The sequence below is a fragment of the Hemitrygon akajei genome, chromosome 11 (assembly GCF_048418815.1).
Source record: "Hemitrygon akajei chromosome 11, sHemAka1.3, whole genome shotgun sequence".
Taxonomy (NCBI): domain Eukaryota; kingdom Metazoa; phylum Chordata; class Chondrichthyes; order Myliobatiformes; family Dasyatidae; genus Hemitrygon; species Hemitrygon akajei.
In genome coordinates, this window is record NC_133134.1 from 73,477,839 (window position 1) to 73,504,361 (window position 26,523).

Genomic DNA, 26,523 nt, shown 5'->3' on the forward strand with positions numbered 1-26,523 from the left:
GCAAAGTTAACAAATTTCATGACGTATGCCAGTGATACTAACCCTGATTCTTTCTCCGTCCCACAATCCAGATGTTCCTCACTCAGTGAATTGTTTCTCAAAGTGTAGCCTCTGTTGCATGCATATAATGGATCGAAAGGTGTCTGCCACGCTCCTCTTCATGGGAAAGCAGCTCCACAACAGCACTGTGTCCGCTCATAAGGACCATCGTTGCAGACACTAACCATGCTGCAAGCTCCAAAAGCTCCCTTCTAGAAAGTCCAATAGGGCTATTAAAACAAAAAAATTGTACCATCTTAAAAGCTTCTTGCCCTAGACAATTAATCTGATCAACCATTGGAGTTGGCCTCCCCTACCCCTCTACCTATTACCTTAGTCACCACATTTTTATAAAGCTGTTTACATTGTAAGCTCATGCTGATATTTATGTATTTGTACACATTTTATTCCCTATCTGTATAACCTTAACTTTATATTTTGTATAATTGCTTATTCTTTATAATTGTTGAATGTTTCTTGTTCCCTGACCTGCACGCTGCAGCAGATTCCTAGTATGTGTAAATGTATATGGTGAGCAAAGTTGATCCTTGATGCACTTCCCATTAGAGGCCGTCAATGAGTAATGTGATAAATATCTGCTTCCCGGATTGGAAGATGTAGGGGCTTTGTTTCTACAGAAACGTTTCCCTTGATTCCTGTGGTACATTTCGATCACTCACTAAGCACTTTGGAACTCCTCAGTCCTGAGATCACTTCCACTATTGAGTACAGGAGTTGGGGTGTTATGTTGAAGCTGTAAGAGATGTTGGTGAAACCAAATTTGGAATATTGTGTGCAATTTTGGTCACCTACTTACAGGAAAGATATCAATAAGATTGGAAGAGTGCAGCGCTAATTTATAAGGACGTTGCTGGGACTTCAGGACTTGTGTTAAATTGGTTTGGACTATTTTTTCCTGGAGTGTAGGAGAGTAAGGAGAGGTTTGATAGAGGTATTCAAAATTTTAAGGGGTATAGATGGGATAAATGTATGCAGGCTTTGCCCTCTGGAGTTGAGTGGGACCAGAACTAGAAATCAAAGGTTTAGAGTGAAAGGTGAAATATTAAAGTCTTTGCTCAGAGGGTGGTTGAGAGTGGAATGAGCTGTCTGCAGAAGTGGTGGATGTGGGTTTGACTTCAACATTTAAGAGAAGTACATGGATGGGAGGGATATGGAGGGCTGGTGTCCAGGTGTAAATTCATGGGATTAGATAGAATGACAGTCTGGCATGGTCTAGATGGGTTGAAAGGCCTGTTTCTCTGCTGTACTACTCTATGACTGTAGGTATTTCCTTCAGGTCATTGGAGGACTGAACAAGTCTAGTGAAGTAGAGGTGATAGTCCACAGGAGCAGTTCTGGAGTCTCCTTGCTTGAGCACTTTATACACCCCCTGAGAAGGTGCAGTGCCCTATGTGGGGTTTGGTTCTTTGTTCAGTTAGTTCTCTCAAATAATCTTTGGAAAAATTGTGTATGTTCATTTATTTTAAACAATATAGGAATCAACTCTTGTTTTTCTTTAAGTTAAAACTAGACGTCTAACAACAAAAACAACAAATGCACCCTAGCCTGTTACTGCCGAGCTCCTTTAGCTCTGAGTAACCTCAGTCATTTCACAAATCAATGTTTTCTATTACATACCCACATCCTAAAGCAATGAGTTAGGAGATCCTTGTTCAATATTTCTGATTTTTATGCCATTATATTAAATTAAATGCAAAATTGACATCAATTATATAACCAGCAGGATGTACTTAAATTTTAAAAAAACAGGTGTTCGCAGTATTTTTATTATCAAAATCCACAAAAAAGATCTAAATATTCCCATCCATCTACAGCAGCAGCAGCTGGCAAATTGGAACTAGGCCAAGCAGGAAAGTTAGCCAGGGCTCCCATTGTTCATTCTGGTAATTGTGTGTACACAGAGAGCGGAGATCGTGGGTGACTCACTCCTAATCAGAAGGCCATTTGATTGTTTTCCCAAAGTGAGATTTGTAAGCTGCGATATCAACAGGCTGTTTGGGATAAATTCCAAGTGAAGGGAATGGATTGTGGATCAGTAATAGATGCTGGACTGTTAAAGGGGTTTGGTATCGGTTTATTACCGCCATATCAACCGAGATACAGCGAAAAGTTGTGTGGTTGACATGGTAATGTAACTCTGTAACAGTGCAGTGAGCTGGGTTCAATTCTTCCACTGTCTGTAAGGAATTTGTATGTTCTCTCTGTGACTGCGTGACTTTTGTCCGGGTGTTCCGGCTTCTTCCCACGGTCCAAAGACATAGGGGCTAATAGATTAATTGGTCACATGGATTTGACTGGGCAAGGCAGGCATGTGGGGCCAGAAGGGCTGTGCTGTATCTGAATAAATTTGAAAAGGTTGTGTTTGCCCAGCATTCAGTCAGAATGACCCAAGTACATTCAGGTGGTAAAAAGAAAAAGAATGTAGAACATAGAGCAAGGCACACAAAATGCTGGAGGAACTGATCAGGTCAGAGAACATCTACAAAGAGGAATAATAAGAGACCCTTCATGAGAACAGGAAAAGAAGGGAGCAGAAGCTAGAAGTGTAGAGATGTTTAATAATACTGTTTGTTTTAATTTGTGCTTATGTAGTGCTTTTCACAGTCCTGGTTCCAAACAGGATGGGGCTGATGTGTGAGGACAGGTCCAGATGAAAAAGGCTTATATATATTTATATAAATAAAAAAAATTGGGCCACCATTCACTCTTTGGTTTTTCATTCCTCCTTGCCTAGGCTGAGGCGGAGGTGGCCTCCTTGAACCGCCGCATCCAACTGGTTGAAGAGGAGTTGGACCGTGCTCAGGAGCGTCTGGCCACGGCCCTGCAGAAACTGGAGGAGGCTGAGAAGGCAGCGGATGAAAGCGAGAGGTGAGGCTGAAGGGGACTCTGTTTCTTGGCAGATGCTGGAGTCTGGAACAAAACAAAACACTGGAGGAGCTTTAATATCTCTGACGTGTGTTGTGAAATTTGTTGTTTTGCATCAGCAATACAGTGGAACACATAAAATATGCTATCAATAAAATACAAACAATTAAAAATGTTAGATTTTAAGTTAAATATGTAATGTAAATAGAACAAAAATAGTGAGATGGTGGTTCATTGTCTTCAGAAATCTGATGGCTGTTCCTGAAACATCGAGTGTGCATCTAGCCCTAGCTCCTGTATCTCCTCCTTGAAGGTAGCAATGAGAAGAGGGCCTCTCCTGGTTGATGAGGGTCCTTAATGATGCTGTTGTCTTGAGCCATCGCCTTTTGAAGGTGTCCTCGATACTGGGGAGGCTGGAGCATGCTGAGTTCACAACTTTCTGCAGCCTTTTCTGATCCTGTGCAGTAGCACAGTCCTCCAGCGGGTCAGGCAGCATTTGAGGAAGGAAATGCACGCAGGAAATGTTCTTCAAAGTGGTGGGCATGAAAGGTCTCAGCACTAAACATCAGATGTCCATTTCTCACTACACATGCTGCCTGACTCCCTGAGTTCGTTCAGCTGCTTTTTTCGGCGGCATTTCTGTCTTTTTTCTGATGGTTAAATCATGTAGCTCTGTACAATGGGTGTATGGGTACGAGAGTAAGCTAGAAAAGTTACTGTGCCATTGATTCATTTCATATGTTTGAATCCCACCATGGCAGCTGGGGAATAGAAATTATTTAGATCCTGACATTTAGAAGCTGGAACAGTACAGAACAGGCCCATTGGCCCATGATGTTGAGCCAACCTTTGAACCTACTCTTCCCTCACACATAGCCCTCCATTTTTCTTTCATCCACATGCCTATCTAAGAGTCTCTTAAATGCCCCTATTCCAAGCACTCTGTTTTTTAAAAAAAATCAACCCTACCTCTGACATCCTCCTATACTTTAATCATTTGAATTCATGACCTCTTATATTAGCCATTTCCACCCTGGGGAGAAAGGCACAGGCTCTCCAAAGCCTCTTATCATCTTGTACATTAAAAAAAATTGCAAAACTTCTGGATAACATTAAAAAAAATCCATTAGTAAACTAACTTTCAGAGAGAAAAAAAATTGCCTTCATTACCTGTTCTGACCTATCCATAACTCCAGATTCATCAGGTTTATTGACTTCTCTGCCCCTCCTTTCAGAGGCAATGGTCTATAAGTTGCCAATAAACTAATGACTAAATGAATAATTTGCATAAATGCATTGAATGAGAATGACAATAACCTATGGGGTGCAGATCTGGCTGGAATAAATTGCCTGTTTCTTTGCTATACATTATATTTATTTTTATTGTGCAGTAAGGCAAAATATCTAAACATGAGATTCAGATGCTGGAAAGCCAGAGTAACTCTCACAGAATACTGGAGGAACTCCCCAGGACAGGCAGCATCTGTGGAAATGAATAAACAGTCAATGTTTTGAGTGAAGACTCTTCATCAAGACTGGAAAGAGAGGGGACAGAAGCCAGAATAAGAAGTGGGGGAGAGGGAAAGGAGTGCAAGTTGCAGGTGATCGGTGAAGTATGAAGCTGAAAAATGGTCAGACTGCAAATGCTGTCTGGACAGCATCTAGGAAAATAGGACAGTTGATGTTTCAGGCCGAAACCCTTTGGTAGGATCTTTTCCTAGATGCTACCTGGCCTTTTGAGTTCCATCAGCATTTTGTAAGTGTTGCTTGGATTTTCTGCATCTGCAGATTTTCTCTTGTTTGTGATTTATTCCCGATGAGGGTCTTGGTCCAAATTGTCGACTGTTTATTCCTTTCCATAGATGCTGCCCAACCTGCTGAGTTCATCAAGAATTTTGTGTATATTACAAGGCAAAAGTATGTTCTCCCGCTCTACGCAATGCTAGTTAAAGTTCCTGGCTTTGAGTCAATGGGGAGAGCTGTGCTGAAATATTTTGTTTTTCAGACAGTTTAATGTGGAAGGTTTGCTGTTGGGTTAAGGCCATCTCCAGTCTGTTGTTATCAGCTTGTACCACTCACACTGTGAAACAAACAAATGAAGCATTGTCCTTTGTGTTGTTACCAACCTATTCATTGTGTTAACCCTTCGCTGGAGCAGAGCAGAGCTCACACTGTCAGTGCATCAACACTTGGTACATCACTAAGCACGATACTAATCAGGCACCACCCAGCAAAGTAGAAGAAGAAGAGGAATAGCCCTGAACTCGGCAGTGGAGTTATCGAGGCACCGTCTTTTGACGGTTTTCTGTAGCAAGCTATTCTTGTCTTTACGAGGCCAAGTTGCTAGCTCGACACTCAACCCAACTTGGATTCGAACTCAGGAACCTTTGCTCCAGAGTCCGGCGCTGATATTGTTGCACCACCAAGCGAGAAACCCAGCAATGTACCCAAACTGTAATGCCTCAGTAAGGCATGCTGGCCCGATCCACCCCACACAGACGCCTCAAATCCCAGATACTTCCCTACAACCATCAGGTTCTTGAACTGACCTTCACAACCCTTGCTGTACCTCAGCAATGGAATGCTACTGCTCATCTCTTGGACCATCCTGGACTTGTCTCTGTGGTTGTCTTTTTTTCACTCTCTCATTTCACTGTCTTGAATAATCCACAGTATATTCTGTATGTTGTCTACACCCCCAAGCTTGTGATACTGTACCTGTACCTCTCCATACTTGTGCACAGGACAATAAACTCAACTTGGCTTCTCCTGCTGCCTATGACACAACTTTGCATGTAAAGTGCTTTGACGAACCAGTGTTCAGCTTGCTACTCCGTGAGATTTACTCACCTCGGCGCTGAACTGGTTCCGTGGCAATGGACTCGCTCTCGGTCACTCTGTGGTTCATGTTCTGTGTTGTTATTTGTTTACTTGTTTATTGTTTCCATGATTTGTTCCCTTTTTTTTGCAGATTGGTTGTTTGATTGTCTTTGTTGTGTAGGGTTGTTAATGGGTTCTATGGTGTTTCTTTGTTTTGTGGCTGCCTGCAAGAAGAATCTCAAGGTTGTATACATTGATAATAAAAGTATTTTGAAATTATGAAAGGAACTGGTCAAAGCCATTCTCCCTATGCACACAGTTCTTTGCACTGTTCTCACATTGACCTTCTCAGAATGACCTTCTCTCATTCCTTATGAAAGCCCGAAGATCCAGTTGTAGAGAGGAAAGAACTTGCATTTCTTCAGCCTCTTGCACTACCCCAGTGAAAGAAGTATTTCACTTCTGTCACTTGTGCCAGGTAGCTCCAATGCCACATCCGGGAGTGGCTAAGTAAATTGCTTAGAAAGTGGCTCTGCGTGACCATGGGAAAAATATTGATTTAAAATACACAGGCATTGGATCCCTGGCCTTTGCAGAGCTTAGAAAAATAGGAGAGGGTCTGACTGGAAGTTATAAAGTTCACTTACTTGAAGATGCAGCTTGGATAGGCTGTTCTGGCCCTTTGAGCCTCACGCCCAGCAACCCCTGACAACCGCTGATTTAACCCTAACCTAATCACGGGACAGCTTGCAATGACCAGTTAACCTACTAACTGGTACATCTTTGGAGTGTGAGAGGAAGCCCATGCATTCCACGGGGAGGACGTACAAACTCCTTACTGAGGATGCCGGGATTGAACTCTGACTCCCTGAGCTGTAATAGCATTGTGTTACCACTACGCTGACAGAATGTGCGGAGGATGTTTCCCCTGGATGGGCTTCTAGACCGGGGTTGATGGACTTGGGTTACAAGAGATTTAGGAGTGATGTGAGGAGAGGCTTCTTCACTCAACAATGAGGAAACTGTGTTTCTTCACTCAGCAATCTACACAATGAGGAGAGGTGCAGAAGCAAGTTGTTGGATATTTTTGAGGAGGAGGCAGGCATTTGTCACATGGAGATTGAAGTGTGCAGTGAAATACATCGCTTGCGTGTCCGAGGGTGTGCTGGGGCAGCCTGCAAGTGTCACCGCGCCTCAGGCGCCAACGTAGCACTTGCACAACTTACTAACCCTAACCCATACATCTTTGGAATATAGTGGGAACTGGAGTACCCAGAGGAGACCCACATGGTCACAGGGAGAACATACAGACCCCTCACAGACAGTGGCAGGAATTGAACCCCGATCTTGCAACTGGCCCTGAAAAGTGTTATCCTAACTGCCTAGCTGCGGCATCAAGGAATATAGGAAGAGGCTAGGATAACAGTACAGGTCTTTCCTCAGTTTATGAATGCCCCACGTTCCCGTCCATGTGAGCGGGCAGGAGACCAGCAGGATGAATTTGCCAGTTGTTGCAAGGCTGGAGACATCTTCTGCTGGTGCGGAACTTAGTTCGTGACTGCATGTCCAACTTGCAGACTGTTCAAGTTATGAATAGTTCACAGGAGTGGATTCCTGCCCTAACCTGGGCGATGCGTGTTCTGAGGCAGCTGACAGGCTGTAACTGTATTGAAGGGGCCGAGTGCTTACTTCACTCACAATGTGGTACGAGCAAGCTTTGTAGCACTTCATTAACTAGCTGTATCACCAGTGGCAGAAGTGGGGAATGGTAGCCATCAGGTTCATTGAATTATGGTTCAATTGATTTGTATCATGCTCTGTGAGTATGTCCAGGTAGTCATTGAGTATGTGTGAGTCTAGACAGAATAATAGGTTGTTCAACTGTAAGGACCATTAGGCGACTGTCTCTTTCCCCACCCACAATCTCCCTGTGCTCCCTCGCTCAGTCGGCCACAACAGCCAGGATCTCCCAGTGGCTACCCATTTCAATTTGACCTCCCATTCGAACATGTCTGTCCAAGGCCGCCTCTACTGTCATGATGAGACCATACTTGGGGTGGAAGGCAGGCCATGCCCTCTGCTGACACTCTCAATGGCCAGGAGTGACTGAAGCCTTGGTTCAGGAATGATTACTACCTTACAAACATCAGGCTCCTGAACTGGCATGGATAACTTCACTCCCATAACTCTGAACTGATTCTACAACTTACAGCTCATTATTCTCAATATTATTTTATTATTTGCAGAATTTGTCTTTTACACATTGGCTGTTTGTTAGTCTTTGCTATGTATATTTTTTGTAAATTCTGTTGTTTTTTTTTCCTGTGCATGCCTGCAGGAAAATGAATAATGAATCTCAAGGTAATATATGGCAACAACAAAAATACTTCAATAAATTTACTTTGGTGCCTCATATTCCACCTGGGCATTCTCCAACCTGATGGCATGAACATCAATTTCTCTGGCTTGTAATGATTACTCCACTCTGTTTCCCCTATTCTCTTTCCCCCACCACCCCAAATTCTTTTTTCTTTTTCCCTCCCCATTCTGGTTACCCTCTCACCCTTTCTCCTCCTCATCCTCATGTCATGACATGCCCATCACCTTCTCCCCTTCACTCCACGTCCATAGTCCTCTCTTATCAGATTCTTCCTTCAGCACTTTACCTCTCCCACCGATCACCTCCCAGCTTCTTGCATCATCACCCTCCTTCCCCCACGCACCCACACACCATCCCACTCACCCGGTCGCACCTATCACCTACCAATCTCTTGTCCTCGAACTCCATTCCACCACTTTCCGCAGGCTTGATGAAGGATCTCGGCCCAAAATGCCAGTTGTTTATTCCTCTCCATAGATGCTGCCTGACCTGCTGAGCTCTTCCAGCATTGCTCTTTGTCACTTTTGAAAGACTAAAGTTATGATCTGAATGATGTCCCATATGCAACAGCCATGCCTGAGACTAGGCTGGTCACGTCCCTCTCTGCCACCATGTTCAATAGCTGTCAACCCCAGGACCAAACGCATCAGGATAGCTATTTCTGAGAAATTTGGCTCCACGGCGGGGTGAACGTGTGCTTGTTCAGCAGAGAAGGCCTGCAGCTGACTGGAAGCTTGTTCTTTTCCCTCGCAGAGGAATGAAGGTGATTGAGAACCGTGCCCTAAAGGACGAGGAGAAGATGGAGCTGCAAGAGATCCAGCTGAAGGAAGCCAAACACATTGCAGAGGAGGCAGATCGCAAGTATGAAGAGGTGAGTGCTAGCTCTGCAGAGGGGTGACCACAGGCTGGGGTAATAATGCACATGGCAGACAACATTGCTGTTCAACTGGAGTTTCCCTTTTAAGAAGAACTTTTTTTATTGTTATAAAGAGGGTGCTGCATTTAAAGTTAAAGAGGTAAGTTTAAATTTAGATACACATTCCAGGCACCCACCCCCTCTGTATGTGTTAAACATGGGAGGAGCCTCAGTATTTGAATGGAACAGCTGTTTATCTGCACAGCTCCACAGATGGGCCCCTTTAAGGATATGAGAAATAGAAGCAGGCGGCGGGCCATTCTGTCCCTTATTTGAGGCACATCAGCTCGCAGGGAATTTTGTTATTAACCAAAATAAGTTTTATTCTTAATTTTTAAAAAATTTACAAGAATAACTTGGGCAACACTTTTTCTTGGTTAAATTCATAGACCATGTATTTAGTGTTAAATTACTGAGTTTAAAACCAATAACCCTGTTGCCACCTGCCACCTGCCCCCTCCCCGGGGGTGGTACATTACGGCTATAATCGAGGGACTTCCTCACTAGTAGTGGAAGAGGTCCTTCCCCACCGAGCCCTCGCAGTGGCTGCGAAGCGTCCCACAACATATACTCCTGCGACCTGGAATGTGCACAGTTCCTCCATGGACATCTCGATGTGCTGGCAGGCCAACAACTTTCCAGCAAGGAATCGAGAGATCCAGATATGTATCTGCCTGCACATGATCTGCCGTTTAAGTTGACATTGTGGGCCAGTATTGCTCCACTCACGTTTATAATAGAAATTCCCTGTCAAAACGTGTTGCGATTAATTCCCGTTTCCCCTTCGCATCTCATACGAGCAACACCCACAAAGTGTTATGCAACATTAGAGAGAGGGCACACCTCCTAACTGGGAGCCAGTTGACCTTGATGTGCAAACCATCTTTCCTGCAGGTTGCCCGCAAGCTGGTGATCATTGAGGGTGATCTTGAGCGGACTGAGGAGCGCGCTGAGGTGACAGAGTCGTAAGTATTGGGTTCCAGCCACCCTTTTGTTTGCTAGTGTGCATGGCCGTTCCTCATAATGCATGTTGCTTGGAAGATGGGTCTAAAAGTTAAATTCTGAAAACCTGGTTGGTTTCCCACTACGTATTTTCTGATTCAGTAGAGCGCCACTAGTCTACAGAATTATCAGAAAACTGGTTTCTTACCTCACACGTACCGAGGTACAGTAAAAAGTTTTGCATGCCATCCAAACTGATCATTTCCTCGCGTTGGTACATTGACGTGGCACAAGGGAGAAACAATAACAGAATGCAGAATAAAGTGTTACAGTTGCAGAGTGCAGTGCAGGCAGGTCACAATGAGGTAGATTGTGAGGTCAGGGGTCCATCTTATTGTACAGGAGGGCCTTATACTGTCTGGAATTTAGAGGCTATGGTCTGACTTGATTAAAGGTTTTAAGGTATTAAGGTGAATAAAACATTATGTTAATAATATGAAAAGGTGGGCACTATTGCATACTAGTCTATTCAACAGTCCCGTAACACCAGGGTAGAAGCTACCTACTTTTAGGCTTTGTATCTTCTGCCTGTTTTTATTGGGGGGGGGGGTAGGAGAAAAGAGAATGTCTGGGGTAGGTGACTGACTGCTTTACCGAGGCAGTGCATTGTGGGTATGGTTATGGTCAGGGTTCCATGGGCTGCCACGGTAGTGTAGCAGTTAGCGCAACACTGTTACAGTTCAGTGGTTCCTCTGTAGGGAAGTTTGAATGCTCTTCCCACGTGCGCATAGGTTTCCTCCTACAAAGACACACCGGTTAGTAGGTTGGTTGGTCATTGCAAACTGTCCTGTGATTAAGTTAGGGTTAAAGAGGTGTGTTGCTGGGTTGTCAGCTCAATGAGCCAAACAGGCCTCTTCCGCACTGTATCTCTAAATAAATAATGTGGTGGTCTTTCAGAGATCTGAATCCATTGTCACCAGGAACCCCCAACCAAAAAATTTTTTTAAGCTGCAGATGCTGGCAATCTAAAACAAAAGAACATATTGAAAACGGTCAGTAGGTCTGGCAGCATCTGTGAATACAGAAACAGTTAATATTTCAGGTCAGAAGCGCTTCATCAGATTTGGGAAAGGAAGAATGTGCTAGCAGAGCTGTGTGGAAGGAAAGGAGCTGTTAACATTTGGGTCAAATCCCTGCATCAGGACAAGGCTACTGCAGCCACATATCCTTCCTCAGTACATCTCGTCCCACGAGGCTTCCAGCTCCGTCTGCAGGACTCCCAGTTCAGCCTTGGCCACGATGTTATTTCCTGCCTTCTGTGGAAAAGGAAGTGATCCCACTCTTTCGCTGCCCGTTCTGACAAGGGCCCTTTGATCTGACATGTTAACTCTGCTTCTGTTCTCTCCCCACCCCTGGCTGCACGAGTGTTACCAAGATTTTACACATTTAATTCAAACAATTTGGAAGGAAAGTTAGCATCAGTAAAGCTGATTGTTAGGGCATTTCAGTGGCGTAGCAGTTACTGCAATCGCTGTATAGTGCCAGTAATTACCGATTGAGGTTTAATTCCTGCTGCTGTGTTCTCCTCGTGACCACGTGGGTTACCTCTGGGTGCTCCGGTTCCCTTCCTCCCTCCACCCCACCCCCCACATTCCAAAGACATCTGGGTTAGGGTTAGTAAGGTATGGGTATGTTGTGCTGGCGCCATTTGTGGGCCGCTCCGAGCACAATCCTCACTGATTGGATGCAAACAGCACATTTTGCTGTATGCATCAATGTGACAAAGCTAGTCCTTAGCTGTTTTCAAGGTGAATCTCCTGTTACCAGATTGTCACTAATGGTCTTCAGGAATAGAAGTTCCTTCAGTATACCGTGAGACCCACCGTGAGATGGTTGACTTTTAACTGCTCCCTGAATTGACCACATTTGCCTCTCAGCTAGAAGGAAATTAGGGACTGGCAGTAGGTGCTGTTCCCACGGATCAGAAACAACAATTAATCTTGGTGCTCATTTTGCCCCTAAAGTTACTTGGATTCCCTTTTGTGCAGATGCTGGTATAAGACTTGTTATTAATTTTTATTTAGAGATGCAGCACAGTAACAGGCCCTTCTGTCCCAGTGAGCCTGTGCTGCCTAATTGACTAACCTGTATGTCTTTGGAATGTGGGAAGAAACCGGAACACAACACTGTCACAGGGAGAATGTACAACCTCCTTACAGACAGTATCAGCAATTGAACCCAGGCCACTGGTGATAGCCTGTTCCAACTGATGAAATGCCATTGCACTTCTGAGGGTGAACCTTACTGATCCTAGAACCACACCCATCTATTACACAAAGCGTGCAGAGGAGACTTACCAGGATGCTGCCTGGATTAGAGAGCATGTCTCATGAGGAAAGGTTGAACAAACTAGGGCTTTTTCCTTTTGAGCAAACGAGGAGGAGAGGTAACTCGATAGAGGCGTACAAGAAGATAAGAGGTACAGATCGAGAGGACAACCAGAGACTTTTTCCCAGGGCAGAAATGGCTAATTTTCGGGTGATTAGAGGACAGTATAGAGGAAATATCAGAGGTAAGTTTCTTACATAGTGTGGTGGGTTTGTGGGATGCGCTGCTGGGGATAGTGGAGAGGCAGATACATTAGAGTTAAGAGACTCTTAGATAGGCACATGGATTAAATTAAAATGGAGGGCTATGTAGGAAGGCAGGGTTAGATTGATCCTGGAGTAGGTTAAAGTGTCAGCACCACATTGTGGGTGGAAGAGCCTGTATTGTTCTGTGTTGTAAATTTATTCATGGACCGAAGGGATGTTTCAGATCACATCCAAAATATCCTGCAGTGGGAGGGAGAACAGCCAGAGGTCATGGTACATATTGGTACCAATGACATACATAGGAAAAGGGAAGAGGTTCAGAAAAAAGACTACAGGGAGTTAGGAAGGAAGTTCAGAAGCACGACTGCATAGGTAGTAATCTCGGGATTACTGCCTGTGCCACACGATAGTGAGGATAGAAATAGAATGAGGTGGAGGATAAATGTGTGGCTGAGGGATTGGGATGGGAGGCAGGGATTCAGATTACTGGATCATTGGGAGCTCTTTTAGGGCAGGTGTGACCTGTACAGAAAGAACGGGTTGCACTTAAATCCCAGGGGTACCAATATCCTGGCGGGGAGGTTTGCTAAGGCTATTGGGGAAAGATAAAACTAGAACTGTTGGGGGGTGGGAACCGAACTGAAGAGACTGGGGAAGAGGAGGTTGGCTCACAAATAGAGAAAACTTGTAGACAGTGCGAGAGGGAGGATAGGCAGGTGATAGAGAAGGGACACGCTCAGTCCAAAGGTTTGAGATGCATCTATTTTAACGCAAGGAGTGTTGTGAGCAAAGCGGATGAGTTTAAGAGTGTGGATCAGTACTTGAAGATATGATGTGGTGGCCATTACAGAGACTTGGGTGGCTCAGGAACAGGAATGGTTACTTCAAGTGCTGGGTTTTAGATGTTTCAGAAAAGGCAGGGAGGGAGGCCGAAGAGGTGTCAGCGTGGCCCTGTTGATCAGAGATAGTGTCATGGCTGCAGAAAAGGTGGATGCCATGGAGGGATTGTCTACAGAGTCTCTGTGGGTGGAGGTTAGGAACAGGAAGGGGTCAATAACTTTACTGGGTGTTTTTTATAGGCCGCCTAATAGTAACAGGGATATCGAGGAGCAAATAGGGAAACAGATCCTGGAAAGGTGTAATAATAACAGAGTTGTCGTGATGGGAGATTTTAATTTCCCAAATATCGATTGGCATCTCCCTGGAGCAAGGGGTTTAGATGGGGTGAAGTTTATTAGGTATGTTCAGGAAGGTTTCTTGACACAATATGTAGATAAGCCTACAAGAGGAGAGGCTGTACTTGATTTGGTATTGGGAAATGAAGCTGGTCAGGTGTCAGATCTCTCAGTGGGAGAGCATTTTGGAGATAGTGATCATAATTCTATCTCCCTTACAATCTCATTGGAAAGTGATAGGAACAGAGAAGTTAGAAAAGTGTTTAATTGGAGTAAGGGGAATTATGAGGCTATCAGGCAGGAAATTGGAAGCTTAAATTGGAAAAAGATGTTCTCAAGGAAAAGAAAGGAAGAAATGTGGCAAATGTTCAGGGGATATTTGAGTGGAATTCTGCGTAGGTATGTTTCAATGAGACAGGGAAGTTATGGTAGGGTACAGGAACCGTGGTGTACAAAGGTTGTAATAAATCTAGTCAAGAAGATAAGCTTACAAAAGGTTCAGAGAGCTAGGTAATGTTAGAGATCTAAAAGTTTATAAGGCTAGCAGGAAGGAGCTTAAGAAAGAAATTAGGAGAGCCAGAAAGGGCCATGAGAAGGCCTTGGCAGGCAGAATTAAGGAAAACCCCAAGGCATTCTACAAGTATGTTAAGAGCAAGAGAATAAGATGTGAAAGAATAGGACCTATCAAGTGTGACAGTGGGAAAGTACGTATGGAACCGGAGGAAATGGCAGAGGTACTAAATGAATACTTAAGTATTCACTATGGAAAAGGATCTTGGTGATTGTAGTGCTGACTTGCAGTGGACTGAAAAGCTTGAGCATGGAGCTATTAAGGAAGAGGATGTGCTGGAGCTTTTGGACAGCATCAAGTTGGATAAGTCGCTGGGACCAGATGAGATGTACCCCAGGCTACTGTGGGGGTGGGGGGCGAGGGAGGAGATTGCTGAGCCTCTGGTGATGATCTTTGTATCATCAATGGGGATGGTAGAGATTCCGGAGGATTGGAAGGTTGCAGATGTTGTTCCTTTATTCAAGAAAGGGAGAAAAGATAGCCCAGGAAATTATAGACCAGTGAGTCTTACCTCAGTGGTTGGTAAGTTGATGGAGAAGATCCTGAGAGGCATGATTTATGAACATTTGGAGAGGCGTAATATGATTAGGAATAGTCCACATGGCTTTGTCAAGGACAGGTCGTGCCTTACGAGCCTGATAGAATTTTTTGAGGATGTGACTAAACACATTGATGAAGGAAGAGCAGTGGATGTAGTGTATATGGATTTCAGCAAGGCATTTGATAAAGTACCCTGTGCAAGGCTTATTGAGAAAGTGAGGAGGCATGGGATCCAAGAGGACATTGCTTTGTGGATCCAGAACTGGCTTGCCCACAGAAAGCAAAGAGTGGTTGTAGACAGGTCATATTCTGCATGGAGGCTGGTGACCAGTGGTGTGCCTCAGGGATCTGTTCTGGGACCCTTACTCTTCGTGATTTTTATAAAAGACCTGGATGAGGAAGTGAAGGGATGGGTTAGTAAGTTTGCTGATGACACAAAGGTTGGAGATGTTGTGGATAGTGTGGAGGGCTGTCAGAGGTTACAGCGGGACATTGATAGGATGCAAAACTGGGCTGAGAAGTGGCAGATGGCATTCAACCCAGATAAGTGTGAAGTGGTTCATTTTGGTAGGTCAAATATGATGGCAGAATATAGTATTAATGGTAAGACTCTTGGCAGTGTGGAGGATCAGAGGGATCTTGGGGTCTGAGTCAAAGCAGCTGCGCAGGTTGACTCTGTGGTTAAGAAGGTATACAGTGTATTGGCTTTCATCAATCATGGAATTGAATTTAGGAGCCAAGAGGTAATGTTGCAGCTATATAGGACCCTGGTCAGACCCCACTTGGAGTACTGTGCTCAGTTCCGGTTGCTTCACTACAGAAAGGAAGCCATAGAAAGGGTGCAGAGGAGATTTACAAGGATGTTGCCTGGATTGGGGAGCACGCCTTATGGGAATAGGTTGAGTGAACTTGGCCTCGTCTCCTTGGAGCAATGGAGGATGAGAGGTGACCTGTTAGAGGTGTATAAGATGATGAGACATTTTCCCAGGGCTGAAATGGTTGCCACAAGAGGACACAGGTTTAAGGTGCTGTGGAGTAGATACAGATGAGATGTCAGGGGTAAGTTTTTTACTCAGAGAGTGGTGAGTGCGTGGAATGGGCTGCCGGCAACGGTGGTGGATACAATAGGGTCTTTTAAGAGACTCTTGGATAGGTACATGGAGCTTAGAAAAACAGAGGGTTAAGGGGAAGCCTAGTAATTTCTAAGGTAGGGACATGTTCGGCACAACTTTGTGGGCCGAAGGGCCCGTATTGTGCTGTAGGTTTTCTGTGTTTCTATGTCAGTGGCCAGGCTAGCATTTGTCACTCGTCTGTGGTTATCCCCTGAACCGAGTGGCTTGTTGGACCCTTCCACACTGCAGCTTTCCCGAAGGCTGCAGCACTTTGCTTAGCACACAAGGCTGGCTTTCCAAAGGACGAGCAAGGAAATGGCTGTCACTGTACCGAGAGCAACTGTGTAAGCACAAAACGACCTATTCAGGGTGAGTGAAGCTCCTCAAAGGACAAGGGACCCAGGTACTGTGGGTACCTGATTTGTTTCCAGGGGCTCCTAATGATGTGGGTGAAATTGCTGTACTCCACTGTTTACCTGAGGATGTTCCTCACACCCCTGGTTATGTGGGGCTACCTAGCGTCAGAGTGTGGAAACCAACCAGATTTTCGAGGCTTGAGGTGGTGAATGTGTCACTTTCCTGAGATGAAATCAAATCTTTTTCACCGACGTTAATCCCAATTGTCGTCGCTTTGTTTTACATGCCAGCCCAATATTCCCTATTTCCTGTTTTTCTGTCCGCCCCCCCCCCCCCCCCCCCCACCTTACCTAGAGCTGCTGACTGAGACTGAAGTCCAGTACCTCTGGTGTTACTTATCCACGGTACCAGACCCTCATCAGGGTCTCAACAGCAGTGACGGCAACCCAGTTAACTCTGGCACGGGTGTGCAGGGCCTTCCTCTTCTCCCAGCCTCTGCATTCAGCTCTTCTCTCTCCCAGCTCACTCTGCTCGGACTGAGGTTTGAATCTGGAGCCATTGCCTACTCGGCAAAGAGAGCCTATATGTGAAATTAGAGGCATTTCCTGGGTTGGATTCATGGCTGAGACTGTTGGAAGCCTAACTTCAGCTTCTTCGGTATTCCTATAAATCCAAGACCTGCATTGTGAGCTCCTTAACTCTTAAGAGTGCTCCTTTCCCATACTGGTCCAGCCCTCTAGGGTACTGGTTCCAGAGTAAATACAGCACCTACCAGCCCTTAAACCTGATTATTTAGAGATACAGCACGGTAATAGGCTCTTCTAGCCCAATTACACTCACGACCAATTAACCAACCAGTACATCTTTGGGTTGTGGGAGGAAACCAGAGCACCCGGAGGAAACCCACACAGTCATGGGGAGAATCTACAAACTCCTTGCAGAGAGTGGAATCGAACCTGAGTTGTAAGAGTTATACAAGACAGACGTAAACTCTTCGGCCCAACTTACACATACCTTCGCTGGAGCTGTGATAGCATTGCGTTGCGATGCTACCCTGCTGTGCCGCAGATGAGTCTGAACCGGTTCCATGTCCCTGCTTGGGAGCCATTGGTAATCAGGTGGGCACCCAACACTACCTTTCCACCTCACTTGGGGCAATAAGACCCCACTGTCACCTCAATCTAAATGGGAGTTGTCTGACCAATCACTCCCAAGGGATTCAAACCCAAACCCAGCTGTCTGTACGGTTCAGTCCTCTGCCAGGGGTAGGGTTTCCTCTATAGGCCCTCTGTCATTCAGCTGACAGATGTGAACTTCTCCAGTGATCTGCCATCACTTGTTTCACTCACCCGACCAGCGGCCAGGCCTATTTTCGAGGGAAAGTGACATCTCGCCATGAACCTTTCCCATTTTAACTTGCTCTTGTTCGTGTTACAAGTTCTTGGGATTCGGGACCAGCAAACCTCATCATGACTGTGTTCCCCTTTTTTTTCCCTTGTATCCCTTTTTGTTCTCTGGTTTCTTTGCATGCTGTTCATTATCAAATCATCCCATTTGACCCATGACCCCTCTTGCACGTACCCTGTGGACACTAACAGCAATTTGCGGAAATTGGAGGAGGAACTTAGAAGCAGGGATCAGTCTTTGAAAGCCTTAATCGCGTTAGAGGAAAAGGTACTGGACACTTTCTGCTCTTCTTTCCTCACTTGCTGAATTGTTTCCCTGTAAACTTGGGGAGAAATGGAGGGAGGGGCTTTGTTTTGCTGCATGTGACACTTTGACTGTCAAATAATTTTTACAACCTAAAATGTTACTTGTGGTTAACTTAATACTGTTTCAGCTACAGTTTCTGTAAACTGAAATCTAGACTTTTCTAGGAGCATTGGATATGGCGACAGGTATTACTTACCGGTAGTTGATTCACAGCTGGGGACATGAAGAGATTTGTTTTTTAAAAAATGATTCTGACACAGAGGTGGGAATTAGGCCAATATACACTCAGTGGCCACTTTATTAGGTACATCTGTACACCTCGTTAATACAAAAATCTAGTCAGCCAATCATGTGGAAGTAACTCAAAGCATAAAAGCATGCAGACGTGGGCAAGAGGTTCAGACCAAACATCAGATTGGGGAAGAAATGTGATCTCGGTGACTTTGACTGTGGAATGGTTGTTGGTGTCAGACAGGATGGTTTGAGTATCTCAGAGACTGCTAATCTGGGATTTTCACACATAGCAGTCTCTAGGGTTTACAGAGAAAGGTGTGAAAAAAAAACAACAAACATCCAGAGCGGTGGTTCTGTGGGTGAAAACGCCTTGTTAATGAGAGAGGTCAGAGGGGAATGGCTGGACTGGTTCAAGCTGACAGGAAGGTGACTGTAACTCAGGTAACCATACGTTACAACAGTGGTGTGCAGAAGAGCATCTCTGAATGCACAACATGTCCAACCTTGTAGTGGATGGGCTTCAGCAGCAGAAAGCCACAGTGAGGTTCCACTCCCTTACCTAATAAAGTGGCCACTGAGAGTACGTCAAGAGCTTACATTATAGCTTTAAAAAAAAACCATTTCTAACTGCACATACCTTGCCTAATACCCCTTCTTTCACCAACATCCAGTCTAATCCTCTGTAGAGATGATTTCTACCCTAATCACTAATTCTAGTGACTGACATGTCCCTCCCACTGCACCCATCACCTACCTTCATCCTGCCTGCTTGTCTGTCTGCACTCTCTCCATTCCTTCCGGCATGTCTGTGTCATTTTTGTTCTGTCTGTTTCTCTCCTCCCTCTAGCGGCAAAAATAATCCAAAGGGAGTTGATCTGTATGTGTGGAAATGATCAAACTACAGGGGTACATAGAAATAGGGGATTACTTCTCTGTGGACTGGCTAGGGTCAAAAGAGTTCCTTCTGTGCTGTGAGACATTAGGCAAAGACAGAATTAGTTTAATTTTCCATTTGAAGATGAGTGCCCTTCGAGCTGCGGCACCCAGTAACCCACCAGTTTAACCCTAGCTTAATCATGGGTTAATTTTCAATGACCAATTAACCTACTAACTGGTACAGTTATGGACAGTGGAAGGAAACCCACATGTACACAGGGAAAATGTATAAACATTCTTACAGAGGACGTTGGAATTAAACTCCGAACTCTGACACCCCTGAGCTTTTTTAATTTATTTTTATATAGGAATCAGACATTTCATTTTTTTAAATGTAAATTAAGAGTTGATAGTGGTTGCAAGATCGTAAACCTTTTCATCCCTGTGCTCTCCAGTCCCATCCCAATACTGAAGGCTCTTTAGTTCCCTGCAGTGCTACCCTGGATGTGACAGAGTGCCATGAGAGATGTCCTCGGGTTTCTCTGAGGCCCACTACATGGCATGGTAGCATAGTGGTTAGCATGACGCTGTTACAGCACCAGCAACACAGGTGATAAGTCCTGAAGAAGGGTCTCGGCCCAAAACACTGACTGTTTATTCCTCTCCATAGATGCTGCCTGACCTGTTAAGTTCCTCCGGCATTTATGTGTGTTAGTGATATGTTGAATCATTGCAGGACGAGCCCAGAGCTTTGATTTTGTTTTGCATACCCTCCTGTGTGTGAAGCTTTTATATTTGTGTATGCCACGTTCTTTATTGATTGCTTCTTTCTCTCTCTGCTTTCTCCCTTCCTCCCTTCCTTATGTCATTTGGTGGTTGTTCTGTCCTCTATTGTGTCGCTTTCCCCACTCCTTCCTTTCCCTGCACCAACAGCAAGTGTGCAGAGCTAGAAGAGGAGCTTAAAAATGTGACAAATAATCTCAAGTCACTGGAAGCCCAGGCCGAGAAGGTAGGCTTGTCCTTTTCCCCAGAATTCCCTCTCCCCCTTCCTATCTGTGTGTTTCACAAGAAGATCTCGAAGCATCCTCTGTACATAAAGTCAGTCAAATGCAGTCTGATCAAACTTGTTCAGCCCTAACCAGAGTTTAATGAAGGGTGTCATTTGGTTTTCTGTTGGGGTGTCTTTCTTGTGTGTGATTGGCAATGGTAAGACTTGTGGGGGTGGAATATAATGGCTTACATGTATCCAAGCAACATGGGGTTAGGGTAGGAAAGTGCCAATAAGATAAAAGATGGACTGTGATCGTATCAAACAGAAGACCAGGCATGAGGGCCCGAATGGCCTATCCCTGTCTCAGTTCCTCATGTTAACTCTGTTTCAATCTTTGGAGTGGCTTTTCTCTCAGGCACCACCAAAGTTTGCTGTCTGTCCTGCATTTACCATTACTTGGGCTTAGGAGTGTTATGGAGACTGAAGGTTCTTGAGCGAGACGGGGAGACTGGTGAGGCTCAGACTGTTTCCCCTTGGAGTGTAGGAAGGGTGTCCTTGGAGAGGTTTATAAAATCATGAGGGGTCTAGATGAGGTTGATGGTCACAATCTTTCCCTTGGTAGGGGAGTCTAAAACTAATGGGCATGCGCTTAAGGTGAAAGGTGAAAGGTTAATAAAATAACATTTTTTTGTCTTTGACCCTCTGTGTGGGGAAAGTCAATTGAATTTTATTATCAAAGTACTTATGTTGTATTGAGATACATTTACAGGAAAATAAATAAATAGAATAAACAAAAAAAAGACGCACAAAGTCCTGTAAACAACCATGTGCAAAAGTTCTGCAAGAAGTATTAGTCCTGAGATGATGAGTTGTAAAGAGCCCCCGAATGAGCTTGCAAAGGAAGTGGTAAAGGCAGGTACGGCTACAACGTTTGAGACAGTTGAATAGTTCTGTGGCTAGGAATGGTCTAGAGGCAAGTGGAACTAGCTTGGGTGGATGAGTTGGGCCAAAGGACCCATCTGTGCCTTGATGACTGATGCAGAACTGCACCCCTGGAACCCACATCGGGCTCTGCTGTAGACCTGACCATAAAGACAGTCACTCCAGGATCAGGAGACTGCCAGGGTAATTAAATAGGAGGTACTCCAAATGCAGACATTTTCTATCAGTACTCAAAATCGTTTAATGTCATTCCCTGGACTCAAGTGTGAAGGAGAAAAAATAATGTTACTCCGGATCTGATGGAGCACAAAAAAAACAATAGTTTTAAAAAGCTCAATAAATACATAAGATGGCCTATACAAATAGATTGTTGTATGTCCAAGAAGTGACACTAGGCTGTACATAAGGTGACTGATAGGGAATAATAAAGTAGTGGTGGAGTTGCTGGGTAGAGGTGTTGATCTACCTTGGGAAAAGTAACTGTTTTTCAGTCTGGTGGTTCTAGCAGAGATCTACGTAACCTCCTTCCTGATGGGAGTGAGCAGGGTAGCTGGCATCCTTTATGATTCCAGCACCTTTCTGTGCATATGTCTTTAATGGCTGCTGATGCATTGGACAGTTTGGACTAAAGGTCACCACAGTGCAGAGATGCAGCATGGTAGGATGTTTTATACGGAAAATATAGAGAAATGTGAAAGAGAGAAAGGATTGGAGGATGTGGGGGTGGAGCAGAGGGATTGAATGGCCATCCTTGAGCGGTGAATTCTGTTTCTGCATTCCTGAACATTTCAACTTTTCAAGATGTCTTTAAACACGAGATTCTGCAGATGCTGGAAATCCAGAGCAAAATGCACAAATGCTGGAGGAACTCAGCAGGTCAATGGAGGGGAATAAGCAGTTGACATTTCAGGCCACGACTGGAAAGGAAGGGGACAGAAACCAGATAATAAGGTGGAGAGAGGGGGAGGAATGCAAGGTGACAGATGAAACCAAGTGTGGGGGAAGGTTGGTGGGTGGGGGAGGGGATGAAGTGAGAAGCTGGGAGGTGACGGGTGGTCGAGGTAAATGGCTGAAGAGGGAGAGGAGAGTGGGCCATGGAGAAAGGGAAGGAGGAGGGGAGCCAGAGAGAGGTGAAGGGCAGGTGAGGAGAAGAGGTCGGAGTGGGGAAATGATGTGGGAATGGAGAAAGGAAAATAAAATTACCAGAAGTTGGAGAAATCAATGTTCACCCCATCAGGTTGGAGGCTGCTCAGACACAGTATGAGGCGTTGCTCCTCCAACCTGAGATTAGCCTCATCATGGCCATTTATATAGACTTTTCTCCAAGGTGGGGTTTGAGGTATATGTTGGTTAGGGCTCTGGCAGCTCTTCTAACAGTGATGTATGAATGGCTGAGACGTGGCCTAGAAAGGGGAAGGGGTGGGGGGGGGGCTGTAAAGGGAAAAAAATCTCTAGACTGGTGCTTCAAATCGTCCCATTCCATTGCAGCCAGGACAGACTGACACCAACCCTGGCCCAGTGAGGCAGTCTGTGCAGATGAGGAAATGTGCATTTGAAAGGCGGAAGGTGACTGCGCATTGGTTTCCTGGGTCTCTGTTATTATCAGCCTTGGCCAGTCACTGCAGCAGCCTTTAAACTGTGCTTCTCCCTCCTTTTTAATTACATAGTCCTCACGTCACTAAGCACAGCTGTCTATTTTGGGCCTTCTGTGCATTTCTCCTTGTTTCTCCTTTTTATTCTATGTCGGTACACTCCTTTGTACCCACAGCCACACCCACACCCTCACCCTCACCACATCCTTAAACCATTCATACATACCTCCTACACAGGAAGCAAAGCGTGTAGCCCCACACCGACACACAGGAGCCACGCCCAGAGTTAGAACATACTTTTGCCACACTGAGCAGTGAAATTGGGAAGTCATGTTGTCTTGGAGAGACCACACTTGGAAATTCTGTTCATCTTTGGTCGCCCTGCTTTAGGAAAGTTGCTATTCAGCTGGAAAGATTGAGAAAGATGTTGCTGGGATTAGAGGGACTGTTATGGAGGGAGGTTTCGCAGGCTAGGACTTAATTTCCAAGAGAATGAGAGGTGAACAATAGAGGTCTATAGGATCATGAAGGGCAGAGATAGACACGGCCATTTTCTTAAGGTTGGGCAATGACAAACTAGAGGGTAGAGGTTCAAGATGAGAAAGAAGAGATTTAATGAGGGGCAAAATTTTCACCCCTGGTCAATATGTGGAAGGAACTGCCAGAAGTGGTTGTGGCAAGTACACTAACAACTTTTTAAAGGTGCAAGCGTAGGCATGGTTTGGAGAGATGAGGGCCAACAAGCTTAGGTGGGAATCTTGGTCAGCATGGACCAGTTGGGCTGAAGGGCCTTTTTCCATGCTGTGTGACTCTGTGTCTGTGGTAGTAGAGACAGCAGCAGGTAAAAGTACCAGTATTGCATCAGGCCTTGTAAGCTGTCAGAGGAGCTGGGGGAGGCTTCCGCGTGTCGGGATGATGCAGACAGGTTTGGTCATATAGCTTGCCCTCTGTAAGCTGTGCTGTCAGTGAGTGTGTCAGAGGAGCTGGGGGAGGCTTCCGCGTGTCGGGATGATGCAGACAGGTTTGGTGATATAGCTTGCCCTCTGTAAGCTGTGCTGTCAGTGAGTGTGTCAGAGGAGCTGGGGGAGGCTTCCGCGTGTCGGGATGATGCAGACAGGTTTGGTGATGTGGCTTTGCCATTGTAAGCTGTCAGTGAGTGTGTGAGAGGAGCTGGGGGAGGCTTCCGCGTGTCGGGATGATGCAGACAGGTTTGGTGATATAGCTTGCCCTCTGTAAGCTGTCAGTGAGTGTGTCAGAGGAGCTGGGGGAGGCTTCCGCGTGTCTGGATGATGCAGACAGGTTTGGTCATATAGCTTGCCCTCTGTAAGCTGTCAGTGAGTGTGTCAGAGGAGCTGGGGGAGGCTTCCGTGTGTCGGGATGATGCAGACAGGTTTGGTGATGTGGCTTTGCCATTGTAAGCTGTCAGTGAGTGTATGAGAGGGGTGGGGTGGGTGGGGGGGGGGGGAGGCTTTCCAGTGTCTATGATGATGCAAACCGGTTTGGTGAAGTGACTTTACTGTTGTAAGCTGTCAGAGAGTGTGTGAGAGGGGTGGGGTGGGTGGGGGGGAGGCTTTCCAGTGTCGAAGTGATGCAGATAGGTTTGGTTAAAGAGCATCTCATCAACCCTGTCTTTTTGTCACCAAACAATAACTTGGTACAAGTTACAAGTGTGGTCTCAAGTAACTTGATTGAACCTCTCTTTCTCTCTCCCTTTCCCTCCTCTTCCAGTACTCTCAAAAGGAAGACAAATATGAAGAAGAAATCAAACTCCTGACTGATAAACTGAAGGAGGTGAGAATACAATGAATAAGATTCCTCAAGGCACCTTCCATTATGTTTATAGCTGGTGTTTGGTTTATTATTTTCACACAGCCAGGTTCGGTGAAAAGCCTGGCTTGCATGCCATCCAGAAGATAGTTTCATGTCGAGGTACAAAAGGAAAATATTGCAAAATGAGTGTTAGTGTTACCGAGAGAGTGCAGTGCAGGTAGATAATGGGGTGCAAAGAGCACGATGACATGGGCTGAGAGATTTAAGAGTTTAAGTGTCTTAAACAAGAGATTCTGCAGACGCTGGAAACGGTAGGTCGGGCAGCGTCCATGGAGAGGAATAAACAGAACAATTCAGAACCGGAAAAGAAGAGGGAGAAATAAGTGGGGGGGGGAGTGGCAGGAGATAGATGAGACCAGGTGGGGTGGAGGGGGGGGGGGCTGGTTTACAAGATTGAGTTGACAACTCTCTGCAGTCTCTAGTGGTCTTGGTCAGAACAGTTGCCATACCAAGCTGTGATGCAGGCATTGTGTACCGTTCTGGTCACCAAATTATAGGAAAGATGTCAACAAAATAGAGAGAGTACAGAGAAGATTTACTAGAATGTTACCTGGGTTTCAGCACCTAAGTTACAGAGAAAGGTTGAACAAGTTAGGTCTTTATTCTTTGGAGCGTAGAAGGTTGAAGGGGGGACTTGATAGAGGTATTTAAAATTATGAGGGGGATAAGAGTTGACGTGGATAGGCTTTTTCCATTGAGAGCAGGGGAGATTCAAACAAGAGGACATGAGTTGAGAGTTAGGGAGCAAAAGTTTGGGAGTAACACGAGGGGAAACTTCTTTACTCAGAGAGTGGTAGTCGTGTGGAATTAGCTTCCAGTAGAAGTGGTAGAGGCAGGTTCAGTATCGTCATTTAAAGTAAAATTGGATAGGTATATGGACAGGAAAGGAATGGAGGGTTATGGGCTGAGTGCGGGTCAGTGGGACTAGGTGAGAGTAAGCATTCGGCATGGACTAGAAGGGCCGAGATGGACTGTTTCCGTGCTGTAATTGTTATATGGTTATATGATTTCTTCTGTGGGGCAAAAATTAATGAGTGTCACTGGGGATGTGCCAAATAGGCCATTTGGCCCATCAAGTCTGCCATTCCATCGTGACTGATCTCCCAACCCCATTCTCCTGCCTTCCCCCCCCCCCCCCCCATACCCTTCGACACTCATTAATCAATAACATATCAACCTCAGCCTTAAATATACTCAATGCTGCCTGTGGCAATGAATTCCACAGATTCACCACCCTCTGGCTAAAGAAATTCCTCAACTCTGTTCTAAATGGGCATCCCTCTATTCTGAGGCTCTGCCCTGTGGTCCTAGACTCCCCCACTTCAGGAAACATCATCTCCATGCCCACTAAATCTAGACCTTTCAATATTCGACAGTTTTCAATGAGATCCCTCCTTGTTCTTCTGAACTCCAGTGAGTACTAGCCCAGAGCTGTCTATAGATCGTCTCCAATGTCAGCACATCCCTCCTTGGATGAGGGACCCAAAACTCCATTTGCAGTCTGCCCAATGCCTTGCACAACCTCAGCATTACATCCTTGCTCTCGTATTCTTGTCCTCTTGAAATGAATACTAACTTTGCATTTGCCCTCCTCACTGTCAACTCAACCTGCAAGTTAGGGAAGTTTAGGGAACCCTGCACGAGGACTCCCAAGTCCCTCTGCACCTCTGATTTTTGAATTTTCTCCCCATTTACAAAATAGTTGATACCTTTATTCCTTCTGCAAAAGTGTATGGCCATGCATTATATTCCATCTGCCACCTCTTTGTCCATTCCCCCAATCTCAGTCCTTCTGTAGCTGCGCTGGTTCTACAACACTTCCTGCCTTTACCCTTATCTTAATGTTGTCTGCAAACTTGGCCACAAGGCCATCAATTCCTTTATCCAAATCATTGACATACAAAGTGAAAAGAAGTGGCCTCAACACAGAGCCCTGCAGCACACCACTGGTCACCGAGCCAAACGGAAAAGGCCCACTCTTTGCCTGCTGCCAATCAGCCATTGCTCTATCCA

General features: G+C 45.3%; 1 protein-coding gene across 9 annotated transcripts in view; it reads left to right on the forward strand.

The window, feature by feature from the left end:
* Positions 1–26,523, forward strand: part of LOC140735710 (tropomyosin alpha-3 chain) — an 83,050-nt gene that overhangs the window by 34,846 nt on the left and 21,681 nt on the right. For 5 of the 9 annotated variants that reach the window (XM_073061116.1, XM_073061115.1, XM_073061114.1 and 2 more), the window contains 5 exons: positions 2,795–2,928; positions 8,879–8,996; positions 9,936–10,006; positions 20,089–20,164; positions 24,409–24,471. In XM_073061116.1, coding sequence (XP_072917217.1) covers positions 2,795–2,928; positions 8,879–8,996; positions 9,936–10,006; positions 20,089–20,164; positions 24,409–24,471 — 462 coding nt within the window. Of the gene's footprint in view, positions 1–2,794; positions 2,929–8,878; positions 8,997–9,935; positions 10,007–17,930; positions 18,007–20,088; positions 20,165–24,408; positions 24,472–26,523 lie in introns of all 9 variants that reach the window. The other 4 variants (XM_073061118.1, XM_073061117.1, XM_073061122.1 and 1 more) reach the window with 1 other exon arrangement.